General features: G+C 43.3%; 1 protein-coding gene across 5 annotated transcripts; it reads right to left on the minus strand.

Moving 5' to 3' along the window:
• Positions 1-1,376: 1,376 nt before the first annotated feature.
• LMAN1 (lectin, mannose binding 1) lies at positions 1,377-25,225 on the minus strand. Of its 5 annotated transcripts, none has more exons than XM_045187775.3 (14): positions 24,946-25,225; positions 21,681-21,835; positions 21,491-21,598; positions 20,514-20,575; positions 19,282-19,381; positions 17,201-17,324; positions 16,177-16,235; positions 15,637-15,769; positions 13,748-13,941; positions 13,541-13,611; positions 6,582-6,735; positions 4,864-4,985; positions 4,538-4,600; positions 1,377-3,122 (listed from the first exon to the last, which is right to left on the minus strand). In XM_045187775.3, exons 1-13 carry the CDS (start codon positions 25,181-25,183, stop codon positions 4,564-4,566), a joined length of 1,557 nt encoding a protein of 518 aa, XP_045043710.1. In that variant the 5' UTR covers positions 25,184-25,225; the 3' UTR covers positions 1,377-3,122; positions 4,538-4,563. The 5 variants fall into 5 exon arrangements, with proteins under 5 accessions (XP_045043710.1, XP_045043709.1, XP_045043708.1 ...); XM_045187774.3 differs by having other exon boundaries at positions 1,377-3,389; XM_045187773.3 differs by having other exon boundaries at positions 1,377-3,769.
• Positions 25,226-26,755: the final 1,530 nt, after the last annotated feature.

A 26,755-nucleotide genomic window follows, 5' to 3' on the forward strand; every position in this document is an offset into this window, starting at 1 on the left:
GTAAGGTCTTACAAAACTTTCCGTCTGACAAAAAGCCAGAGATCCTGTATTTCTGTTTTGTTTCCCGGTTCGGCACCGTCCTTTTTAGAAAATGCTGCACAGCTTGTCTCACGACATTAAAATAAACCAAAATAATAAAAACCCATTTCATTATATTTTACTGTAAACTGTATTTATTGTAAATCTACTACTAAAATTCCATTTTATTAGGAATTGGGAATTGGGAAATAATGATGGTGGTGGTGTCCATTCTAAACTCTAATGTCAGTTTGTAAAGCAGACTCTCCGTCTGGTCCTTTTACACGTGGGTGGGTGGAGGTGTGGGGGAGGGTGTCGAACACTGGAGACCCTCAGGTGGTAGCTACACCAGTGCAACAACTGAATACTCTGGTATTTTTTAATGAAATCAGATCTCTCAGTGTCTCCCCAACAAATGATTCCATTGAAAATGGAATGTCTTTAAAACTTTTATTCCTCAATCTCCTACAATGGCTTTTCTACTTGGACTTGCAGTAACGTACTTTCGGCTGTGTGTAGAATGACGCATTCCTCCAGAAATGGAAAATAAATACCCCAGGGTCTGTGAAATGGGACCACTAAGGGCCACCCTCCCAAGGCTTCCCAGCCTGCTGAAATTGAGGCCCACACCTGGACTGTGGCCTGCAAGGCCATGTCCCCAGGGCCCCAGTGTCCAGGCCTCTATGGCATCTCGTTTCCACCATGCTGCCCCCACATGCTCACTCACCAGGCTTCAAGTTCCCTTTGACTTCTTTCAAACCCACCTAATGTGTTGAAATCTTTTATTTAACCCCGCGTTTCTCAGAAGAGGGGTCCATTACCTTAGCCTACCATTTTCTGAACCCGCTTTCTAAGGATTCTCTTTTACAAGGCTACCAACGTGGGAGATGAGTACTATGAGGAAACTGAAGGTCATCTTTACGGAGTGGCAGAGCCAAAAATTCAAACCCCAGGTTGTCTGATCCCAAAGCTCTACTCTTTCCTTCTCATATGGCACGGCCTCTGAGAATTGGGTTTACTTGGTTCAAATGGTGCTTGCTAAAAAGATTAAAAGATTTTTAAACTGCCATTAGTAAGGACTAAGAGTTCCAAATTAACTACTTTTAACCTGTATTTGGTTATTAAACGTGAAAACATCAAATACATTGTTTTAATTTGTATTTTCATTACTGGAAAAGGTTAGCATTTATCCATTACCGTTTGTACTTCTCTTTTTATGCTTCCGAGTGTGGATTCTGCAGGTGGCATGCCACCCAGGGCAGAGCGCACAGAAGATCACAAATGAAATACTATCGCAAGTCAGGGCCTATGTGGAAAATAAATAGCTACTTATCACTGGAGACCAATGAAGGAAAAGGTAAATTTACTAAAATATTTCTTTATTTGAATAAGGTCAATGTCATTTCTGGAATTCCAGCTAGCATCAAATAACAATCAGAAAAAAAAAATTGACAAAATGTTACCCAATTGAAGTTAACAGTGGATAGAAAACTCTTTAAAACTTTCAAAGAAATATATTAAAAAGGCAACATACAGATCTAGAAAGTTGCAAGTGGCGATTTCACATTAGATCGTATACATAAAAAGATCCCAATATAATCATCTGTTGACCATCTCCCTGCGAGAAGCACGCAGGCAGGAAAAGATAATCACATCTGAGTATTCACAACTGTTATTAGGTTCTTAAAGACCCCGTGTCACTGCGAGGCAGCGGATATGGCAATCCCTTATTCAAGTAATTTTTGTTTTCCCCAAGTTATCAAAAAGTACAACTGTCTGAGATAAAATGTCGCAGAAATCCAATCAGGAGAGTGAAAAGCTTTAGCAGGCAGACATGCAGACGGGAGTTTTTCATAGCTTGAACATGATCTGAAAATGATTTTGTCAGTTTAAAAGCCATCAACCAAAGTACGAGAGCTACAGGCAACAATGTGGGTTTGGTTTGTAGCTGCCGCTAAACCCACGGTTCCAGTAAAAGGAACACCGAGTAAACTGTAAGCGTGAGAGAATCAGTGCACAGGTGCTAGTATCGCGCAACGAAAGGGTTCTGCTCTCAGCTCGGCTGCGAGCCAGCAAAACAACGCTCATTCTTCCCTCTCCCCTTCTCAGGGCTTCTCAAACACCAGTGTGCTCAGAACCACCCGAGGTGCCTGCTGAACCTGATTCTGAAGCGGACCCCTGAGTTTTGATTCAGGTGGTCTGGAAGGGAGCCCGAGCACCTGCATTCGCAACAAGCACTCCATGACGGATGGACCACATTGCGAGAACGTTGACGTTCCTTCAATACACAACAAAACTGGTTTCTCGTTTGCAGCTTTAGAGTAAAGCTGCAAGCCGAATAAAACATCCAAATCACTGGGACACAATAGGTCCATTGAATAAGGGTATCGGGCATTACATGATAGCATTTCTCTTTAAAAGTGGCATCGAAAGTATGACTTACACTGAAATTTTAAGTCAATTGTTTTAGTCTAAGGCACCTGTAAAATACTTGCTGGTGTGAGAGAAGTTAACAAATTCAATTACACAAAGAGCACAGAAATGAAAGAATCTGGCAGTGACCGATTTTTCCGCAGAGCAAACCTTTTTTTTCAGAAATGAGCTAAAGTCAACTGTTTTGAGGAAAGTAAAACAAATTTCAAATAATACAACACACACCTGTGTGAACCACTCTGCTGGGTGATTTTCTGCAAAGCAAGTTTTACTAAGCGGGAAGATTCACGTGCACGCCCTTGCAGAACAGCCGCCCGCACTCCCAGCAGGCGCGGTCGGACGCCGCCTCTGGGGCTCTCGCCTAGAAAATGTTACCTTGCGGATCTGGATTCCTCCTTCGCGCCCAGGCTCAGGCGACCACGGAGTTTTTAATACTGAACGCTTTGGAGCCTTTCATCTCGAGGATTTCCCAAGTTCAGAGTCTACAACTTGAACACTCTTCTGAAGGCATTAATTATTTTTTCAGGAAGAGAATTCTGTGACGATGACGTCTCCGAAACATGAATTTGGAAATGTTAGCGCCACGAGGAAGAACGCTGGCGAGGCGTGCTAAGTGCCGGAGGGTGGGTCAGCAAGTGTCGGCGGGTTCCTGTGCAGCTCCCACGGTCGCGCTAACACAAAAAGCAGTGTCAGGACTATTTGCACACACAGGTAAGTCAGGTGCGGCCGTCATGGGGCGTCCTTCAGAGTCTTCGTACAGACTTTAGGCAGTTAGCCCAATCTGTAAATGACAGCTTAGAATAGATTGAGGAAGACTTGGAAGAATTAAGTAATACTATTTTACAAAACAGTATTATTTTGGATTCTACAACAAGTGAAGATAACCACTTTAGCTAAAAGAGATGAGTGTTTGGAGGCGGCAAAAGTAAGTACATCAGCTGTGAAAACAAAATGAAGTGCATTTTAAAATGGCATTGACAGACTGTTTCTGCAATACCTGGACCTCTGTACAAAGACTTCACCAACCCCTTCCAGCCTGACATTTCCAGGGTAAGTTTTCTGACAAGTGCTGCACAGTATCCTCAGTTCTGGCGTTAACAGGGAAAAAAAGCAGAAGTATTAACTCCATCGTTCAAATTTTGCCTTCAAAAATATTAGCACTGCTCCTCGGCCAGCCTCCTTGGTTTTCAGGAGCACGCAGAGTCGCCGACACGCGACCAGTGTGGACCAGAACGTAGTGGTGGGTTTGTGCCCTCGAACAGCCTCTGAACAGGCAATCTGGGCTGAACTTAGAAGCTGCCCAACAGGGTACAAGTTCCTTAGATTACAAATACAGATGCAAAATTATTTTCATAATATTGAGCTGACATGTTAGAATGAAGACATTCAAGCATGAGTGATCACGAAATGAACACATTACCAGGCAAAATACCCGCAGCAACTATTATCAGAGGAATGTGTTCACCAATTTTTTCTTTTCCTTTTTTTGGCAAAGAGCAATTCTTAGTTTTCCCCCCAAATTTCATTGATAATCAGAGGGAAAAAATACTTCAATAAACATTCTGAAGCCTGTCACCCAGACCCTAAGGCTCTCAGACCGAACAGTCTTTGATTTCAAAGGGAAAAGTACTAGATTGCGGGACTGAGGGGCTGGGTCTTTGCGTGTGAAATGCTGACCTCTTAAAAAGACGTGGGTTACGACCTCATCATGACGAGGGGCTCTTAGTCTGACCCCTACTTTGGGAGGCAGGAGGGCTAGTGTGTTTTATGAAATAAAGAAACCTCCAATACCCAAAACTTAGGGGTAACTTTCATATTTGGGGTTCCCCCATTTTCTGTTATTTTCCCTCTTATTTAGCAATAAGAATATTGAAGTTCAGTGGCTGTGTTCTACTGGCCAGAAATTCACTGAAATTTAAATAGATTTTACGTACTATGCACAAATTTACATGTGGTTGTCTTTAAGGTCTCTTCTTACTGCAGATCAATGTTTAAAGTTATTTTATACAAAACTGAATAATTTAGCCTATGAAGCAATTTAAATACTTACAGTCCCTCAAAAAGACAACATTTTGTACATACATACACGATGGACACATATGAAAATGGTGGTCAAAAGAATTTTTTGGCAGCTGCTTCTTGCTGAGTTCTGAGGAAGAAGAGAAAGGAAAAAGAATTTCTAGACACTTTACTTTGGAAAGAAGTGGGATTGCTTACAATTAAAATACACAGTGTCTTCTGAAGTGTAAAACATATTAAGAGAAGCACACTTCCATACATGCACTCCCACGTGACGTGAAGCAGAAACAGCACTCGACACTGAAAATCCCACTGTGAGCAGGGGCAGCTGTACCGCGGAGCCCCACTAAGCACACTCGCACAGGAGTGCGGGGGCGGATCTCAGAGACTCACCTGTACATGATGTAGCCCACGAACAGCACCGTCTGCACCACCACAAATATGACGAAGTGAACCGTAGATAAACATGACGGAAATGGCGGCAGTTCTGGGCACCTTGGTCTTTCATTTGATGGCTGTAAGGCAAAGAACTCTCCGTTACGATGAGTGAAGTTAGTGTTTTAGAAAGAGACATGCGAAATCTCTGTAAAACACATGGTTCACTGAGTAGACTCCAGCATTTTCATTTACCATCCTGTACCTTCCGCCCCCTTGGCTTTGGCCGCCACACTTTCTGGAAGAGCAGCTGACCCTGTTCACTGTCCAGTCCCTGCCTCCCTGCCCTCTGGCTCTTATGTTCATCACAGCGACAATAATTTCAGTGTCCCTGAAGGTGACAGACCACGGATTCCCTAAGCACTCCCAGCGGACACCTGCTGGACTGGAGTAATTATTAACAGCATCACCTTCAAAAGGGTCACCACGTCACTGTCTGAACCAGAACCCCTTTCGGAGCGCTCCGCGCCACTCTCCCCAGTGCTCTGGGTCACAGTCCCACGGTCGCCACCAGCCAGCCGCCTGAGTGATCTGCTGCTCTCCGCTCTCGTCCTCCCCCAGTTCCTAGCACTCCATGTAACCAATTCGTATTTTGAAAAATGTTTTTTTTCCTGTTTCCACAAGTATTCCTTCTATTACAAGGAGATAAGTACCAGAGACAAAGATTCCCTCAAGGTATGCAGACAGAATGGCTGCCAAGATTGTATGTTTTCAATATGCTTACATAAAAAAAAATGCTCACAGCTGTGGGACAGAGTTCTTCAGTGCGTATGCACAGCCCCCAAATCATCAACCTGGCCCTTTCAGCAAAGGCTAAAGCAGGCGAGTGGGGTGGAATTAAGGAAATAAGTAATAATGCTTAGGGTGAGATGTGGTGGTCAGTAAGAAAACCAAGCCACATATGGAAAATTGGAAGGTGAAGAGGCAAATGCTGCCAACATTTGTGAATTTCATAAGGACTTTTAAAGCCAGTAATTAAGCAAAAGCTTACAAGTACCAAGTGTCTGTCTTCTCATATTGTTTCTTATGTATGTTAAATTAAAAAGTTATCTATTTTTAGTATTTATTGTCAGTCTCCAAAAAATGGGATTTATGCTATTAAAAATACCTAATAAAGTCAAAACAAAAACAAAAACAAAAACGAAGGAAAAAGTTTTCAAATTGAACCGAGAGGAAAAGGAGCTGAAAGAAGAAGAATACTGCTTAGAGAAAGCTGCTGCTGGCTTTAGCTCTGTGCCGCCCTGACATCCGAGAGAGAAGTAGGAGCTGCCCCGCCTATCTGTCTAACGTAAGAGTTTGTCAAGACAGACACTTACCTTTTCAAAGCTATTGCAAGATATTACTGATATTAAGATTGTTCTTTTATTTTTTTTTTAAAGAAAACTTACAGGAAAAAATCTAGAACCCCCCCCCCCCCGAGATTCTCGTGGTTACACTAACTGGAAGAGCAATTAAAAAAATTTCTCTTCAGTAAGCTACGGAAGCATGACGTAGAACTTCAGACAGACATATGCAACAACTCTACCTGAGTACAGGCGTGGGTAAAAGTAGGTTTACACAAAAGAGCATCGGGCACTAACTAAACAGTTAAAAAGACTCTGCGGAACAGAGCAGAACTTGTGTTCCGCCTTTTCTAGAGGAGCCGGGCATCAGAGAGCGGGAAGGTGACTGCTCACCGCGCTCCGCTGCACGAGGTTCTCTACATCCCGCTTCACCAGGTGAAGGTGCTCCTTGATGTCATTGAAGTGCTGGGTGGTCTCATAGACTCCCCCTGCAGATCCGGGATGCTGGATGCCACTGACCAGCCTGACAGTTTCGCTCATGGAATTCCTGAAATAGAAAATCCCTTTAGACAATGAAATCACTAGAAAAAATGATTTTTTTCCATCACAGATTGCCAATGGTTAGATACACTTCTAAGCTCGATATATCAGATCATAAAATGACAAAGAATATCAACATTAAAAAAAATGAATTGTCTTCAACATTGGAAAATAGTTTATAAAACTATAAATTAGTATTATGCCTTCATCTTTTACTAAAGGTCATCTAACCACATAAAGACTACTACTAAATAACTCGTGTGAAACCAGTATCCAATGGGTACTGAGTAACATAATGGATGTACTCTTTAATTAACATCATTCTTTCTAGGTGTCCAAGGCTGTGCAGTAAAGAATTACCCACCAGGCCCAGGATGCCCAAACCCTGCACACTGCACAGGTCTTCAGGGCTGGCCCCTGTCCCGCCCCCGGGGGGAGCCTTTTAGCCCCTGGAACAGCCTGCATGGTAACAGAGCTTTTGTCTGCCTGGCTCTCAGACCCCACGACAGCTTATGCTAACGATGTGAGTGACGTTTCTGCTGTCCTGGGGCCTAGGCTGCTGTACCAGTCTGACCTCTAGGGGGACTGCAGACTGAGTGGGTAAGGGCAGTCACCCAGGTGCTTCATGCCTCTGCAACTGACCCCCAACACAACCCCGGGCACCGAGGCTTGGGCGACTTCCTCGGTTGGAAGGACTTTGACCACGCTGTCACACATCACTCCTGAGAGGGACCGCACTGGGGAAGCGCAGGGGGCACCGAAGACTTGTGCCCGGTTTCTCCAACTCCACCTATTTGCCTTTTCTCTCTGCTGATTTTAATTTTTTTATCTTTTATTTTTAGAGAGAGGGGTATGGAGGGAGAAAGAAAGGGAGAGAAGCATCAATCAGCTGCCTCCTGCACATGCCCCAACTGGGGCCTGGCCTGAAACCCAGGCATGTGCCCTGACCGGGAACTGAACCAGAGACTGTTTCTTTGTAGGACAACAGCCAACCAAATGAGCCACGCCAGTGCGGGCTCTTGGCCAATTTTATTCTCTCCTCTTGTTGTAACAACACTCAACTGTGAGTGTAGCAGCTTTTCTGAGTTCTGTGTAAGTACTTCTAGGAAATGACAGAACCTAGGGATGGTCTTGGGACCCCAAAGTCAGACGCAATTCTATTTCCCCTGCAGTTCTATCAGATGCCCCTGTGAAATACAAACCCACTGCCTCAACTAGAACCCAACTGGAGAGGCGCCTGTTTCCAGGGTGAAGGAAGAACTGGTTGTCCGGCACTCTGAGCAATAGTGAGTGGGGTAGGTAGTTTCCACATGCTACCGTATTTTTTGGACTATAAGACAAACCAGACCGTAAGATGCTCCTAGGTTTTAGGAGGAAAGTAAGAAAAAAACCCCCGCTCCACTGCCCTGCCGCCCCACCCAAGCAAGCCAGGTAAGCTACATTCAGACTATAAGACACACCCCCATTTTCCTCCCAAACTGGGGGGCTGGGGGGTGCGTCTTATAGTCTGAAAAATGCGGTATCTTTTTGAAGGTAATTTTGGCCCTGTACAACATTTACCTCACACACACTGACTTCAGAATATAATCCACGTAAAATGTGATTCCACCATTCAAATACAGGAATCGACTTCTACCACTGGCAGCTTCAGTGGTGGGCTGGGGTCAAGGGGCTTGAGGAGAACAGTGAATATCTTGAATGAGACAAGTGCTGATCAAGAATGTTAGTTAAAACCACAATAAGATACTATCTCACACCCGTCAGAATGGCTGCCATTAACAAATCAACAAACAGTAAGTGCTGATGAAGATGTGGAGAAAAGGGAACGAACCTTTCTGCACTGCTGGTGGGAATGCAGACCGGTGCAGCCACTGTGGAAAGCAGTAAGGAGATACCTCAAAAAGTTAAAAATGGACCTGCCTTTTGACCTAGTGATCCCACCTCTGGAAATATATCCCAAGGAGCCCAAAACACTACTTCAAAAGACTGTAAGCACCCCTATGTTCCTGGCAGCATTATTTACAATGGCCAAGATGTGGAAGCAGCCCAAGTGTCCATCAGTAGATGAGTGGATAAAACAACTATGGGGCATTTACACAATGGAATACTACTCAGCCATAAAAAAGAAGAAAATTTTACCTTTTGCCACAGCATGGATGGACCTGGAGAGCATTATGCTAAGTGAAATAAGCCAGGCGGAGAGAGACAAACACCGTATGATTTCACTCATCTGTGGAATCTCATGAACAAACTGAACTAACAGGCAAAAGAGAGACAGACTCAGAGATGGCAGGACGACAGTGTTTGGGGGAGGTTGGAGGGATGGAGCACAAAGGAAAGAGGACTCATGCACATGGACAGCAGTCTGGTGACTGCAGGGGGAGGGGGTGTCAGGGGACTAAATGGTACTGAAGAAAAATACAATAAAGATTAAATTAAAAAACAGAGGAAACACTTATTTTGACACAGTTGGAAAAGTGTTAAACATTAGGTGTCTTAGTGCACGACGTTATGTAGCACGGAGAGAAAATAAAGGACGCAAATGCATAAGAGACTTCTTGGGGCTAGAATATTTAGACTAATAAAGCTTCAAAATAAAAAAAAAGGAACGATTAAAGACTGCTAAGCAGCTTGAATATTCTACTGCAGGGACAGGCTGAAGGTACAGAGGAGGAGAATTAGGACCAACCCAGAAGAACATGGGAAACATTCAGTGACAGCGCCTGGAGCTGAACAGGTGCACAAGAACTGAGGTAAAGGAGACACGGAACGCTAAATGCTGTCTACTCTCACGCAAAAGAGCACTGAGTACTGAGTGCCACATTTAAAATACATGACCCGTCAACAAATGACACCGGCTACCACATGCAAATGGCAGAGCTCAAAAAGCATTTGTAACCCTGCCCCTGAAAAGGCAGGGTTAGGAGCAACGACAACCCAGTAGCAACGAGCACCAGACTGTCTACAACAAACACCACGTCCCACAGAAACACCAGGGCTGCAGAGAAAAATGCCTTCTGCCGTGCGCGGGGCAGAAATGTAGGAGAAGCCTGGAAAGATTTACACCGGAAAGGAAAGAAGGCACCGACGACTATGGGGGGAGGACACGGACGGTGTCGCAAGGACAATTAAAGCCAGTGGCCAAAGAGGGGACAGTCTGAGCATTAATGACAAAGACTAGTGGCTCAAGACAGCAAAATACATTAAAATCCATGAATTGCAGAGAAACAATCACCCTTTACTACCTCACTCTGGGACCCTGGAGACCGCCAGGGCACTGACTCATTAACACGGCACAGAGAAAGAACTAAGTCTTTATCCTGCCTTTCCCAGACTGGCTCAGGGTGACAGGTGACGGGGAAGTTTTTCTGAATGGAGAGGCAGTTGCAGAACAGGAGTGTCCGCCTCCTTCGACCTGTGATGACGTGCGGATTCAGGGAGTGGCCTTCACTGGCTACGGAAACTAGAGTGGTGGATGAGGCCTTCACAGTGAATGGCTCAGGCCCCCAAGACTGAGTTATTACTAGTAACGGTTGAAAGTGGGTTACAGCGGTATGATGGAGGGCTCTTACTCTCAACTTTTTTTTTGTAGGTTTAAAAATTAATGAAAGAAAAATTGGCATGGCTTTATGATATGCTAGAAATAGCACTTAAAAGTGAAGAGATAATGAGAACAAATTCTGACTGTTTTCAGGTTGTGATCTTTTGCCATTCAGGGCCTTTTAAAAATCTTTTTGTAAACCGAAGGGGACTAAACTCCACATGTCTGCTAAAAAGTAATTCTACAATTCCCTAAGAATATGAAAATCCATAAAGACACAAACTACCCTGGCCATAAAAGGCAAATATTTCTGATCTCTTTACATTTTTCCCCTGAAACTTAATCAGGGAAGAGAAGCTCTGGAGGACACAGTCAGACATCTGAGTTCGGTTTTTACGTTGACTTCCTGTACACACGACACTTGGTCTCAGTAAGTGGGGGTTCACGAGGACAGCCCACCACCCTGAGTGAGAGCTTTCCCAGAGAACACGAACGGATGGAGAGGGTATACTAACCACTGACTGAGCCTAAAGATGTTCTTAGTGTCACTACTGAGTAAGACAAGCAAATCACAAAAGACTATCTAGAGTGTGCTCTCATCCATATAAAAAAGGAAGGAACTCTAAGAAAACATACATGTGCGGAAGTAGTACAGGAAGAACCAACCAGAAATTAACAGGATGGGTCACCAACAGGGGTGGGGAGATACACACATGCGCACACACACACACAGGCTCTTAGAACCACTGTAGTCACCTACCTACCCTTCATACACCAAATATAAGAGTTAAAAATTAACCAGATGTAGAAGGAATGCAGCCACTAACAAAAAACTGAACTGTACTATAAATAAATAGCATAAACATACGGAAGAGAGTGGGGAAGAAGAGAGCTAAACGATCTGAAAAACCAGTGTCTAAACTAGACGCTGTTAGGCTAGAGGCAAAAGGAACGTTACAGAAATCTGTCAGTAAACGTGTTTCTCACAGGGATACGTGTTAACACTTTGAAACACTTTATGTGCACACGAAATACATTATAGATACTAAGAACCAGGCTTCTCCCTGTTGGAGAAAGAATTTTCAAACAGGGAAAGGAAGAAGGCTAAAATCAATCCTGTACTGTGCAGTCCAGTTCGGTCCAACTAGAACCCTAAGTATCCACATAATCCCATGATTTTTTAACACAAATGTCGATCGATGGACACAAAAACAGAGACATGCGTGCCTGTGCGTGTTAGTATACATCCCTATGTCCCCTCGCCCTGCCCACTGAGAGGGCCTGGAAGCAGTGACATCCCAGTAGTGATGGGCACACCTAGTATCCAGATCTTGGTTTCTTAATACTTTTCCCCAATAAAAGGACCCGGGGCTCACTGGAGAAGTGGCTGATGCCAGAGCTGAAGCACAGAAAATACAAGATGAGTCTGAAACATAGCATGGCAGCAAGAGAAAGTAAAAAATGCATAAAAAAGGATGGGGGGCCTGCTGAAAGACCACGAAAGCCAACCTGGAGAGGCTTCTAGTGACCAGAGTGGGGACAATTTAAACATTATAAATAAATAACGACAGTACTGGATTGTAACCCACAGAATAAACACGGATATAAGTAACTGATTAAGTAAGTAGGGGAGAAGGAATAGCTGGTCCATACAGAATTCCAATAAATAGATGTAGAAATGACGGAAATAGAAAAATAGGCATTTGGTAAACATACTCTTATTTCAGGCAAGCCATCAATGATGCTAAAATTGGGTAGCAAAAGTTTAAAGTGAAACAGGATCTTTACAGTCTCAAAGTATCTTTCCTCAAATATTTATTAACCACCAAGAAAAAGACAGCAACTTTAAAGTAGAGAGACTGGGAAGAAACCATCGTAAGGAACACGTCACAGGGGACGGCACCGGTAACGAGACGTTCGGACGTCGTGAACGTGACACATGGCTGCAGTCTTGTCAAAGACGCAGGGCCTCCCTCCAACCACGGCCAAGTACCAACAAACTCAAACCGAGGAACCACAGGCCAATTACCTGGCCCATGCTCTTGAACTCGTGGTGGTCATGAAAGCCAAGGAAAAATGAATTCTTTCTGGCTGCACAAGTCTTAACAGAAATAACTAAATGCCATGTGAAATCCTGGACTGGATCTTGGAACGGAAAAAAGACATTGGTGGAGAACTGGTGAAACTGGACTAAGGTCGTTAGTTTACAGTACTGTACTGATGTTCGTTTCTTGGCTCTGACAATTGCACCAGGCTGATGTAAGGTGTTATCATTAGGGGAAGATGGGGGGGGTGATATATGGAAACTATGTATTTTTGAAATTGTCTAAAGGCTAAAATTAGATTAAAATAAAGATTAAAAAGTTACATGAACCAGTCTTTTAAAATAATTCAACTATTCATTTAGCTTCATAAATATTTAATCACGAGTTTACAACTGGAAGGTATTTTTAAATGCCACACAGTACAACTGAAGGAGACACTGATTTGCAGTTAAAGTCGGGTTGCCTTCAATCTCTAGGTGTTTGATATTTTCACCTTCTATTTGACTTAATCCTGCTTAATTTCCCAGTTCTAAATAACTCATCTTGACGCTCTCCTCTGTCAAGGGCTCACTGGTTAAGGCGGGGCTCTGAAGTACTAGCTTATGAAACATGACATTGTGGCTGTTTCTTGCTCCAGGCATTGAAAGCTGCTAATGATTTGCATAAGTAAATCCTTTCCAGAAACTTATCACTCAACATTTCAAGGACACAGCATCTCCACTCTGCTCCAACTCTGTCCAGTCCCTCTTAGGTTACAAGATGGAATGAAAAAGAGATGGTCACACATCGCATGTTTCCTTCAAAATGCGTTCATTCCACCCTAATTCTTGCATCAGGTATGCCTGTGTTACAGTCCTACAGTGCTGCGCATGCTTACTGCCCTAGCATTTTTCAAAGAACTGTTATACATCACCCATATTCTTTTTATATTTTAGAAACGTATGAATAGTTCTGGCTGTTACGTAATTGTGACAAAGCTATTGTTTTAAAGATGCTACAGCATTTTTTCTTTTCTAGCTTAGAACAATTAAAAAATTTAGATGTGTTTGTAGTTTCTAGATGTCCAAAGTTCGTGTACTTGACATTCCCCTATTTATAACGAATCGCGAACGTGATGCTTACTCTCACGCAGGAATCTGACAACAATAATGTGCTTGCACAAGAGAAGTCACCAACTTAAAATAAAGGCAGCACATAACACTAAGACATACCCACTGTATACTTACTTCATTTCATTTACTTGTCTCAGAATCTCATGCTGAGTGTTCACAACAGTATCCAGCTCTTGCTGGGAGATCTGGAGGGAAAACAAACGGTGCAGCCAGCTCAATACCCCGCGTCTGCAGGAACGCACAGCGTGGCAGCCTTCCTTCCCCGCCTCTCCTCCGCCAGGCCGAGGAATGCGGGCCTCTCTGCACGTGTGGAAAACTCACCTGTCCATGCTGCCCTGGGATTCCGGCTCCTCTTTTAGAGAGCTCCTCCGTCAAGGAAGACACATATTTTCTCTGTTCATCAAGAATCATATCTAACTGGCGGTTCAGCTGCTTGATTTCAAGATGAATACGATTCTGTCCTTCAAAGATTTGTCTCAGTTCACGATCTCCTACACTCTCAAATATTTCATCTGCTGAAATGGAAATTAGAAATTAAAGCTATCGGACTCGCCTATGCACATGTAGTTTTTAAAATCCTGTAAGTGACCCAGGTGCTGACATGCACCAAAGCCAGAAGGTCACCAATGCAGTGGTGTAAGCTCCTGAACAGTGAACATGCAGACAACCGACCCAACCACGACCGAATGCCTTTTTCCCTTTGTCATGCCTGGCAGTTCAACATTTAGTATAAATTTGGTCAGAATTTTGTCACCTAACGCATCTTCTCTTTCAGATACACTGGGATTTCACTTGTATGAATGGGCAGAACTAATCCACGTTAACAGAAGTCAGACCAGTGGTTGCCTCTGTGCAGGGTGGGGGACTGACTGGGAAGAGGCACAAGGGAACTCTCTGGGGTGACAAAAGTACTGTGGGTGCTGATCTGGGTTACGGGGAAACGGATATCACAGCTATCACAATTCATCAAACTATACTCTTCAATAAATCTGTGCATTTTACTTGTGTAAAAGATTAAGAAATGAAGTGAAGAAGAGCTGATTTTCCTTAATACCTGATCAGGCTGAAAATTGATCATTACATTCAAACACTACAATAAGCTCCAACATACTCACAAATCATGTGCTATTAAAAACAAATCCAGTAAAACAGTGTAATTTATCTTTCATGTTTAGCTTAAGTCTGCATCATACTGGTGATCACTTAGGACTCACAGACTACAAAGACCTCAATTCTGCTGATGGGGAATAACCCAGGTAACAAAAGGTAGCAAATAAAATAAAGTTACTCTATTTGGCCTTACCAGATGGGTTTTTTTTTTTTTAAATTCCTCAACCAAGGATGTATTGTTTGTTTTGAATTAATTTTTTAGAGAGGAAGGGAGTGAGTGAGAAGGGGGAGAGGGTGGGGGGGGGGAGGGGAGAGAGAGAGGGACGGAGAGGGACGGAGAGGGAGGGAGAGGGAGAAACATCAATGTGAGAAATAAACATCGACTGGTTATCTCTTGTACACCACCTGATCGGGGATTGAACCTGCAACCTAGGTATGTGCCCAGACAGAGGGTTGAACCCGCAACCCTTTGGTGCATGGGACAATGCTCCAACAACCTGAGCCACCTGGCTGAGGCTGGCCTTAACATATTTTATTTTTGACATATAGCACACTTAAGTTCTTAGTAAGTAGCTTAGACAAGTATTTCAAAACTTCCAACTTTTTAAAGTCCAGAATTCTGTTGAGTAGTAAGGAGAGCCAGATAATCATTTCACATCACTCTCCCAATAATTTTGATAGTTTTCAAATATTATCTCCATATAAATACGGTAATTGTGTGCCACCAGAAGGAAAGAAATCAACCTGGGAGAACTCACGTAACAAATATCACCGAGTTTCTGTTCCCAGGCTGGCACGCTTTTTTCCCGTGTAGGGGCAAAGCAGTACCCACAACGAAGTCCCGTCCTCACCGAGCTCCCACTGCGGGGGTCACTGCTCCTCCAGGGGCGGCCCTACCGCACCATCCGCTACAGCCCTCTTCTGGTGCAAACGTCACTCTCCAAGCCCCTTCAAGGCTGAAGACTTGCTCACAAACTGTGCCCAGAAAACACCTGGAGCGCCCCGGACAAGAGAGAGGAGGCGTGGACTGGAAGTGTGCGGGGACGCACGAGAGCTACCGGGAATGCTGTGGCCCCGAGGACAGCTGTGCTGCAACTCACCGGCTTGCCCTTGAAGGTCAGGGTGGCCCTTCTGAAATTCCTCTTTTTTTTTATCCAATTCTTGTTGAAAGTGCTCAAATTCCTCCTGGTATTTTTCTTTTTCTTTTTCTGAAATTTCTTTATCTGGTGTAGGCTTTTTTGGAGTTTAAGAACAGGTCATTAAAAAGAATTAAAGAAAGAAAATAATAAACCTCAGTGTACGTCCCTTTTCTCATCTTAACTGCTCCACCACTAGTTGAAAGGTTAACATGAGAATGCTATTACTTACATAAATCATAACCAATTTACTTCTGCTATTAACAATTCCAACAGGAAACACTGATAGCCACGTCCATTCACTGAGTGCTCGCTAGAGGCGCTGTCTAGATTACCGCTTGCAAACGCCAGCGCAAAGGTCTCAGTGCACCAGTGAGGGGCGCTAAGTGACTCCCCACAAGGTCACAGGGCAGTAACTGGCAGAAGCAAGAGCCAAGCCTAAGTCACTCTCCCCAAGTTTTCACCACTAAACTGGAAATAAACTTTCTGAAAAACTGTACTCACTGGCTCTTTCCCGGGCTCTGTCAGCTGGAAAGTCAGAAAAGAAAGGACATCATGATCATCTGTAAATTAAAAAAAAAAAAAAAAAAAAAATCAGAAAAAGTTCCTTAATAGGTTATTTTTTTGATTGTGAATGTACACATAGCATATTGGTTTAAAAAAGTCGTCAATAAGGGAAATAAGAATTAGCTCTAATTTGGCAATGGTGCTCTGTGAGCTCAGACAAAAACTCATCAGAAAGATTTACATTAGAGACAAGCGCAACTCACTTCCTCAGCCCTAGCCCAGCCCATCTGCCAGTGTTTAACACAAAACAGACATTCAGTAACTCTCTGGAAAGGGGACGAACAAACAAATGAAGGGTCAGATGAAGCCCAAACTCCTAACCCTGGCACCGAGACCCCTCCACATTTTCCCACAAATCTCCACGGACTGTGTCTCTGCCACAAACAGAATCCTGCCCTTCACGTAGCTCCTGCACCTCTGTCTGCACCTAGCCGTCGTGCAGCACTTGCACTTCCTGCCTCCCTCGTTATAAACACGGCCTGTCTGCCCTGGCTTACGGGGGTGTCTGGGTTCACACACGTTGTCCTGGCCTTCCTACTGGCGTCGCCTTTTACTCTCAAAGCATCCCGATTTGGATAATACGATTACTCTTATCTAGATAGTGTTTGTTTCCCTCACACAGCAGACATTAACAATTTTATTTTATCTAAAATCATATAAAAAATAAAAATTAATTTCAAGCTGTTTAAGCTGGAAACAGGGACCTAGCAGATCAAACCTCACAACATCAAACTTTTTTAAATCCTGGCTAGTCACGTCCACAAAGCAAGAGCAATTAGTTTCAACTGTGGTGACAATCTCCAATTGTCTGCCACTGTCATGGAGACCTAGATACGTAGCAATTGCAGAGAAAACTGTAAGGTTACAGTTTTGTAGTTGAAAGGTTAACATCTCCCAAACACACAATCCCCAACAAACCCCACATCCCATGTGCTTCGTGTGACAAGACAGCGAGAGTTACCTGCGAGACCTCCAGTTGCAGCAGATACTCCAAAGTGCCCTTGTGCAGGGACAATCATGTTCTCCACTTTGGCACAAAATTCGTAGTCATTTTTATCCGGTGTGAAGCCGTTATTGATCATCACCTAGAGAGACAGACAATAGCTACAGCTCTCACAACAGACACTGTAAAGGGGTTTCATGCAGTTAGTTTATGACCAATCCTATTTGATCTTTGTATTTGATCTAATACCCAAGTGTCAAAAAGCTACCAGCTTTCTCTCATTATTATAAAGGGCAATTAATCCCTTGTCCACTAAATAACCTCACTTATTGTTGGTACATTATACAAGATATTTCACTTAAGAAAATGGTTTTTGCTTTTTAGGTGCTACAGGCTGAAACAGAAAAATTCGTTAACTGTCCATGAAAATCTTTCTAAAACAGAACAAGGTTCACCTTTTCCCAAGAATTTTTTTTTAAAATTTTTATTGTTATTCAATTACAGTTGTATGCCTTTTCTCCCCATCCCTCCACCCCACCCCAGCTGAACCCACCTCCCTCCCCCACCTCCACCCTCCCCCTTGGTTTTGTCCATGTGTCCTTTGGGAACCATGATTTCTTTGGATGGTTCACACAGAAGAGGGATCAAACTCGTTCTGCAACCCCCCTGGGAGGGCTGAACAGGCTGAAGTTCCAATTTTGACGGTAGCTACTTGCAAATTAAATAGATTACCCTACTTAACACTGAGCTCCCCCTCATCACCATTAGGTCAGGCAGGTACAGGCTCGGTCATTAATTTAGCACAGAGACAGCAAAAGTGCTGGAAGTCATATCGACAAAAAAGGCAGAAAATGAAAACACTACCAAGACATGAGGTTTTACTCTGCAGAATGTACTTCTGAAGTAATGACCCTAAATGTCCTAATGGGATCTTGGCACTCAACGTGCAGGGAGCCACCAAGTGTGCGGCACAGGAGCACGCTTTGCACACCTCCAGCCCAGCAGCAGCCTGGCTTCCTCCCCCGTCAGTTCCGGCAACCCAGCCACCAGCCCCACCTGAGGAGGAGTCCCTGGCATGGAGGGTAGAAGCATCATGTCGAGACCCACCCTTCACACTGACAGGCATCTCGCCAAAAGTTTGGACGGAGCATTTTCTCTATATGACTTAATCTTAAGTACCACTTGTAGTCTTATAGTGAAGATGCTGCTGGTTCAAATCAGTCCTGTTACTTGCTTGGTATGACACTGTCAAGCCACTTAAAACCTCCCACATTCAGTTTCCCAGGTAATGTGGGGAGCCCACCCCCCAGGGCTGCTGGAAAGAATACAGGAGAAACTGCATGTGCCGTATCCAGCACAGGGCATGGCCCATTAAAGGTCAAGGAGTCTAAACGATCGTATCTTTGCTCCTTCCACAAACACCAAATCTGGTCATTTCACTTTCCTCCTTCAAACTCTTTACACCGCTCCTCACAAGATAAACTACACGAGACTTGTCCCTGCCCACCTTTCGCCTCGCTTCTTACCATCTCCTCTATCTTCCAGCCACACCAAACCACTTGCCTCTGCCAAATCTTCAGCAGTCCGTAGGCCTGTTTTCTCTGCCCGGAATATGCACCCCACCTGGGAAATTCCTACTCCCCTTCAAACCACACTCAGAAACTGTTGCTGACCCTCTTCCTCCCTCCCGGTAGTTACAGTGTTCTAGCCCCTGAGTCCCTTAATAGTATCTGTGTTGTAGCATTTATGACTGTCTAGTAATGTCACACAAGTGTCTCCCGCATTAGATTGCAAGCTCTTTGGAAAACGACCTTTGCCTTACACTCACCTGTATCCTGAAGGCTTGTATGCACATAATATGTAGCCCACAGTAGGATGCTTAAAGATTTACTGACTAAATGTAAACCCAGCGGCCAGGGGTTAGAACACATGGCCACTGATACCAGGCTTTGAAACCCCTCCTGTTCTCTCACAGTAGCCCTGACGAGTACACGAACACCACCCAAACTTAAATGCGTTTCACTCCTACCCAAGATTGAAAACGGAAAGTCCCACCAGGAGACTGTTCGTTTGATTACCGCTGAACGCACGGCACTCACCGTCAGTGTTTTCTGGTAATACGTGATCTTTGCCCGGACAGGATAGGGTTTATTACGAAAGTCCCTCTGGCAACTCGCCAAAGCTTGGTTAGCACCATCGCTATAGGACGAGGGAAGGAACACAAGCAAGAAAGAAACGTAAACTTTTCAATTTTAAAACTCACTATTTAAAATGACTCATGTCTAGAAAGATTAAAATAGTATTAAGTGAAGACAAAGTCTTGGGGGAGTTGAAGTTATTTATTCAGAAGGCACAAAGCTGACACACGAGTGCTTCCCGTGGCTTCTCAGGACTCTGGAAAACACAAGGAGCCATTGTCGGCATGCACTGTGACGCGGGCAGAAGTCCTTTACCCTAGTGCAGGATCGTTATCACAGCAGGGCCTTGGCACCTTTATTTTAAATAGCTCCACAGGCAACTACCAAAGTAAAAAAATTACTAAAGTAATCAGGAATGCAGATAAATAATTTTTTGTACAGTTCACGGACTGGCTAAAAGTTAATTGCTCCCACAACAAACATGTAAAAATTAAAAAAAAAAATTTAGATACCAAATTACTACACGTTACAAATATACTAAATACTTAGAAGCTTTGTAGCCCACCAAGAATCTTTAAATATAGCAATTCTAAGGTAAATAGATGGCATAAATTTCTTTCTTTCTTAAAAAAAGGTTTTATTTATTTTTTAGCGAGGGAGAAAGGGAAACATCGATCAGCTGCCTCTAGCACGCCCCCAACTGTCAGGGGACCCTGGCCTGCAACCCAGACACATGCCCTGACCAGGAATGGAACCAGCAACCTTTAGGTGTGAAGGCTGGTGGCCAACCCACTGCACACCAGCCAGGGCAGGGTGGCATAACTTTCTTAGTCATTAGTTTAGTCAAGGCTCTGAACTTTATTTTTGAAAGATCCCTTTTTAAAAGAGATATGCAAAAACATGACTAGTGGCATCACTGAAAGCCAGAACATTTTATTAACTTTTTAAAGTATTACATAATCTTAGGTTAAATATAACAACACATTTTTAGGCTTAAAATCTGAGATGGTCCACAAAAAGAACTTTAAAACAGAACCAAATTACAGTAACACCTTTCCATCAAGTTATAAAATAAATCTCAAGAAAATTAATAATCTTATTTCATCTGGAAAATGTTCAGATTTGAAACAATGTATTTTATAAGGTTTCCAAAAAATAAGCTGAAATTAGTAATAATGTAAACACATACTTACTTTTGATGGTCATAATTAATTTGTCCATTATTTCCTATAATTACTATAGCAGGATTATTTTTCTAAAAACAAAGAAAATATATTTGTATTAAAGTCTCTAGATCAAAGAATTCTAGATTACTCTAGATATGCTATAAGGTTTTTTCATCTCTAATACTGTACATCTGAAAATGTAAAAATAGTTAATAGAAGAGATTTCTACATATTTAGTAAACTCTTACAATCATTCAAAAACAGTCACTTAACACCTCAATAAAGACTGGTAATGTGTTCTCTCTTTGAATTATCAACCTCAACATGTATTTGCGGACACACCATGAGCATGGGACAAGTGTGGGACTTGTGGAAGCTAAAACAGGACAAACACGGCCTTGGCATTCAAGGATTAATTAAAGTTCTCCTTTAAATTGCTAATATTGACTCCAGGAGAGAAACAAGCAGCTGGAACCAAGGTCATCAATCTTACGGCTGCTCAAGCACAAGTTCATGTTCCCAATTCGTAGTACACTTTGTTCTTAACTGTTTTAGGAGAGATCAGAGAAATTGGCTGATCAAAAAGAGTAATTAATATATGAAAAGATATTAACATGTGAGCTAGTAGTAGTAACACACATAGGTATTTTCATGAAAACGAACAATGATGGTTGACTCTACACACTACTGTGCCTACATCTGCCTACATCTACATGACTCATGCACATCCACTGAAATCACTATGCACAGACAGGGTGCGAGGGAGGGGGGCCTCGCAAACTTCTCCGAGTCAGGGCTCCATTATGACCCCAAGCTGGAGTATGCAAATCAGGAACTCATAGCTTTACACCTATAAATTCCCAGCGACATAAAGACTAGTCATCACTTTTAGTTTGGGGAGTTCTCTACTATCAAAATGACAAAAGTGTTAAAATAAGCTGTATTCTCACAGCTTAACTTTGTTAGCAGACTTCAATGTATTCATGAGGGCAACAGTCATATACCTTTCCATCATTGTCAAAAGAATCGAAGAATATTCCAACACCATTCCACAGATCAGCTGATCCAAACACGGGACCATCCAAACCTTGGTTTTCTGTATACCAAACTGCCTGTAAACATATATAAGGGACACTCAGAGACTGGTGAGGTATGCATTTATATACATTTTCTAAGTTAAAAATATTATCGTACCAGGCCATCAGCTCCAATTCGACCTCTTCCAGTCACTCGAAATGTTACTTCAATTTCCCAGTTCTCAAAGGCTGCTTTTGTCTTTGTCCACACTGACCCTCTTTGGCTTTTTAAAGATGGTGCTATTCGAATTTGATCTGAGCTTGGAATAGCATCTAGAACAAAAAAGCTGTAAGTTATAATTAGGTAAAACTCAATGGATCATCACCAAACTGTTATATATAGAGAACTAATTTTAAATCAGTACCCTGTACAGTAATTTTGTTAGGAAAATATTTCACATTGACAGTTTCAACTTTTTGAATACTGAAATATACCTGCAAATAAATAAATAAATAAAGCAAGCAAGCTGTAACCATACACTAAAAATACAAAGGGCAGGAGAGAGGAAATTTTGGCTTAAAAGCCAAACCAAATATTTGATTCTCATATTATTTTTCAAATACTTTTAAATGTGATTTTTTTAAACCAGTTTGCAAATGTTAGAAAAGCTTGAACAGTGTGAAAAGAACATACCACTAGGAATTAAGACACTCACTCCTAGTCTTAGTTTAGTTGTGTGACTTTGCGTAAATAATTCTCTTACTCTCTTGGGCCCACCATATGCTCAGCTGTAAAATGAAGGGGCTGGGCTCAATCATTTCCATAAAAAGGCCAAAAATTATATGCAAAACGCTGTGCATATATACATTCTTCTAGGGAGAGGGTCAACTGAATTTCAAGTCAATAAATAGTACTTCAGCAACAGCAGAGTCACAGAGAAAGGAGATCCCCCAAATGGTGGCCTGCATCTCCAAGCTAGGTTCAAGTCCCAGCTTCACTACTTACTAGCTGTTTACCATAGGCAAGTTACTCCATTTCTCCAACAACCTCAGAGGCATGTAAGTTCCTCTACAAATCCATGTAAGTAGCTCCATAAATGTTAGCTATTCCTATTACTGGTTAGAATAATTATTAAAGCACCTATCAGGCCTACATTTGAAAAATTCCAGCACACCCTTGCATATATCAACCAGTTCTGACTTCCACACTGGGAAATAACTATACTGTCTCTTTACAGACAGGAAAAATGGACAAAAAGTTAAGATACTTGAGTCAGAAAAGCCACCGTTCGTCACCATCACTTTCAAGCACTTAAGGGAAGGGGCAAGCATCCTGGAAAGAGAACTAGACATAGAATCAGAGGACCTGAAGTTGAGTCCTGTTCCATAGCTGCTAGCTATGTGACCTTCCAGAACGTGGCTCTTTGTATCTACGAAACAGAACCCACCTGCCCTGCCTACTAAGGATAAGGTCAGAGCAGAGGTGAAGGCTCTGAGAGCTGTAAAAGGTTATAAACTGCTATCGTTTTTTGCCCTCATGGACCCGAGGACGTGTACTACAGTACGAAAGGACATTCAAGTTACGAAAAAGAAGCGCCATCGATTTGGTCCTAACGAGGGGATGAATGTAAAGGGCCATGTTTAAACTGAACTTTAAATTTCTTTAGTTTTCAAAATCGTTTTAAATAACGAATCTCGGAGCAAAATGAAAAGGTAAAAAGTAATCAATGGAGTTAAGAAAGCAGTGCGGTGAAATCACAGTGATAAGGAAAGCAAAGGATCCGCACAGCAGTGATTTCCAGAGTTAGTAGACAGAAATGTCGGGGCTAATGTACTAATCACTTTGTTTCAAATCGGTCCAGTCATCCAACTTTAATTAACCCAGACACATTAGCTGACATTTCTGCAGCAAACTTAGTTGGTTACAATCTTTGTAAAGAAAGCCAAGATAACTAATATGAGTAGTTGATTAACATTGCTAATTGGCTGAGTATGGGGCACAAGCATGAGAGAGAGAAGAGCAAGCAGGCAGTGTAAAGATACAGAAGTGAAAAAGGGTGAACAAATTCATCATCATTCCAAAAAGCAAAACAAAACATTCCAAAACTTGTGTTTAGTACATCGGCATCTTCTTTGTATACAAAGAATGTTACTCTGATAACAAAAGCCCAGGAATATACCCTTGATGAGTGGGCACATAATTAATGCCTGTGAGTAACAAATTAATTGCACTCTACTTCAAATACTTAATGGCTTGGTCATTATGTCAGACTGAAATTTATACCTTTTAATTATACATTAATTTCAATGAACTGGTCCTTCCTAGGAGTGTGCTTCCTAGTCAAGAACTACTTTCTAGAAATGGAACATTTCTAGATTGTCCAATACGGACAGTCTAAAATGAGGTATACAAAGCTCATATAAATGACTTCCTAATTACACATAAAGATGGAATTCAAGTTGCCAGAACTTCACCTGCTGGTCACTGAACAGAGCTTCCAGCTGTCTAGTGCTAGGGCTGATTTCTTAGTCAGCAATGACACATCAGCACTTAAGCTCAGATGTATTTCTTTCACATATGTAAATGTCTAGCAAGGCAAGCTCGTATCTACTAACAGTGCCAGACACAGAGTAAATAAAAATCATGGAGTATAGGTTATTCTGATTTTTCAAAAAAGAAAAAACTTTAAAAAGAGCTGTAGATATAATGCTAGTCTCGAGTTCTGAAACAATATCAAAAAATGTATTCCTTGGTTTAGTAAATAAAGGGACATGTGTGACTATTAAGTTACATAATGTGTTAATACAAAAGGAAAGATCAAAGACCACACCAAGTCACTAAGAGTGGCAAATTTAAGGTATCGTTCCAACGAGGTGGGAAGTCTCCTGACATAAAAACTTAAAAAAGAGTTACCACAAAACCAACGTATATCATCTCTGGAGCCATCAGGAGGCATCCGGTACAAACTGGAGCATTAACCACTGCTAACACTGGGTTTAAAAAAAAAAAAAAAAAAAGCAAGGGAGGGCCGAGGGGAAGCGGGAAAGGAGGTGGGGGGCTGCTTGAACAGGTCTCTGGGTAGGATAGTTTGGGGTGGGGTGTGCTGGACGTTTCCCCTAGAGACGTGGCGTTAGGGTGAAACGTGATGCCTAGAAACGAGTTTGAGTGCTTGCAAGTGTAAGAAGTAACAAAACACCCTTAGGACAAACGGAAAGAACCGACGAGATCAAGGAGGAGATAGGCCGAAGAGGGGTGGACAGAATGGGGAAAAGACTGGGGGGCACGTGGAGGGGACCTTGCGGACCAGAGCCGACCTGCAAGAGGGGCTGCCTAGAAGGGTCCCCTCCATTGCACATAGGACGTGCAGCAGGAAGATAATGAAAAGGAAGAGGCGCCAGGCGAGGATGGGACCCGGGCCCTCCCGCCCTCTGCCCTGGCTTACTCCCCGCGTGGGCCCAGAAAGGCACGGTCCCGTCGCTCTGCACCAGGTGCGGCCCCTTGAAGCTGTATTTGTATTCGAAACGGCGATGTGGCAGCGTGACTGGGGTGCCCGCGGCACCGGCGGGCGCAGGGTCTCCTCCCACGCCGTCGCCCCCGACGAAGTGACTAAGCGACAGCAGCAGGGCGCAGAAAAGCGGCCGAACTCTGGTCTGAGGACCCCTGTGCCTGGATCCCGCCATATTGGGTTCTGGAAAGCGGAGGCCGGCGGGAGGGGGAGGGGCGCGGGAGCTGCGGACGGCCAACAGGGCGTTCACTGATTGGCGGAGTCCGAGGTACCGTGAGGGCAAGGTTGAGTCCCGCCCCCTGACTCCTCGCACCGAGCGGCGGCCTGACTGTGGCATCTGTGGGCGTTGCCAAACCGAAGGGGGCGTGGCCTGGAGTGCAGCGCCGAGGCGGGGCCCACCCCCCTCTCCAATCCCGCCTAGGTGTGGAAAGGTTCCATAACGGAGTGTTGCAGGAGCCGACCCAATGCCTATCTACAAGAATCCCTTTCCTGCGTCTTTTATAAATTTATTTTTTAGGGAGAAGGTAAGGGAGGGAGAAAGGAAGGCAGAGAAACACAGATGAGCTAGAGCTTGCCTCTCACACTCTGACCCGAGATTGAACCGGTGACGTTTGGATCGTCGCTCAACCCACTGAGCGACATCAGGCCGACCTATATTAGCCGGAGGGCGGGGTCTTACCTAGATAGTGGTGGAATTCGCGAACCCTAACACCTGTAAACCCACCACATCCATCTTCCAGGGCTGTGATAAATCTTTCCAGTATTGGAAGAAAGGCATTCTTTTTGAGGGGATTCCGATTGTTCATTAGCTGGTTTTGATTAGATGTTCGGAGTCTTAGTATCTTTTTGTTGGGGTGGAATCAGGGGGTTATGAATTTGCCACTCAGGCTTTTACCTCTCTCAAAATTTAATTCCGAGGTCTAAGAATGATGGTCCAGGAAGCCAGAGGAGCCTCTACTTGAAGGATTTCCTTGAGCCTCTGTGGCCGGCCAGTTCTGCCTATCTCCAGACTTCTATTTTCTAAGACCGTCACATATTTAAGCCAGCATCTCCAGGTTTTGTTACCCTCACTCCTGATACCAGAGCTCGCATGTATCGAGTGCTACTACATATCAGGCACTGTTCTGGGTGGCAAGCATACATTCAATCAATTAAGAGGAAAGTAACCCAGAGTTTTCATTTAGTATCAGGCTTTGCTCTAGCTGTTTCATTTATGAGGAACAGTCCTTTTTCTCAAATCATATGTCTATCTTCCCTAAAATAACATGCTGGACACCTTAAAAGCTCTTCTCCAAATTTTCAGCAATTATAAATCAGTCGTGAAGAACAAAGGCTTTGAGGTCAACTGGCTAGCGGTGAATCCTGGTTTTTCCAGTGTGTGGTCTTGGGTAAGGCGGTTAACCTCTCTGAAGCTTGGTTTCCACATCTGGGTAAGGGAGGATAATAGCAGTACCTATGCCGTTCCATTTTAGAAAGAATTCAGTGCCTGGTAGCCAGGAAGCTCCAATAAACAGGGGCTATTCTAGTGACATTTCATCACCCTTCCACTGATAGCAACGAGAAGCCTAACTCAGCCCCATTAAGTGAGTCGCATGGTGGCTGCACTCATCACAACACACAGTCCATCTTATTTTCTCCTTAAGATAAGAGCCAATGCAGTCATATTTGGATCACAGTGTTTGTTGACTTTATATTAACACAAACTGCCTAACTTCTTTTAGGAAAGAAGCAGATATTTTACAAATAG

The sequence above is a fragment of the Desmodus rotundus genome, chromosome 10 (assembly GCF_022682495.2).
Source record: "Desmodus rotundus isolate HL8 chromosome 10, HLdesRot8A.1, whole genome shotgun sequence".
Lineage (NCBI taxonomy): Eukaryota > Metazoa > Chordata > Mammalia > Chiroptera > Phyllostomidae > Desmodus > Desmodus rotundus.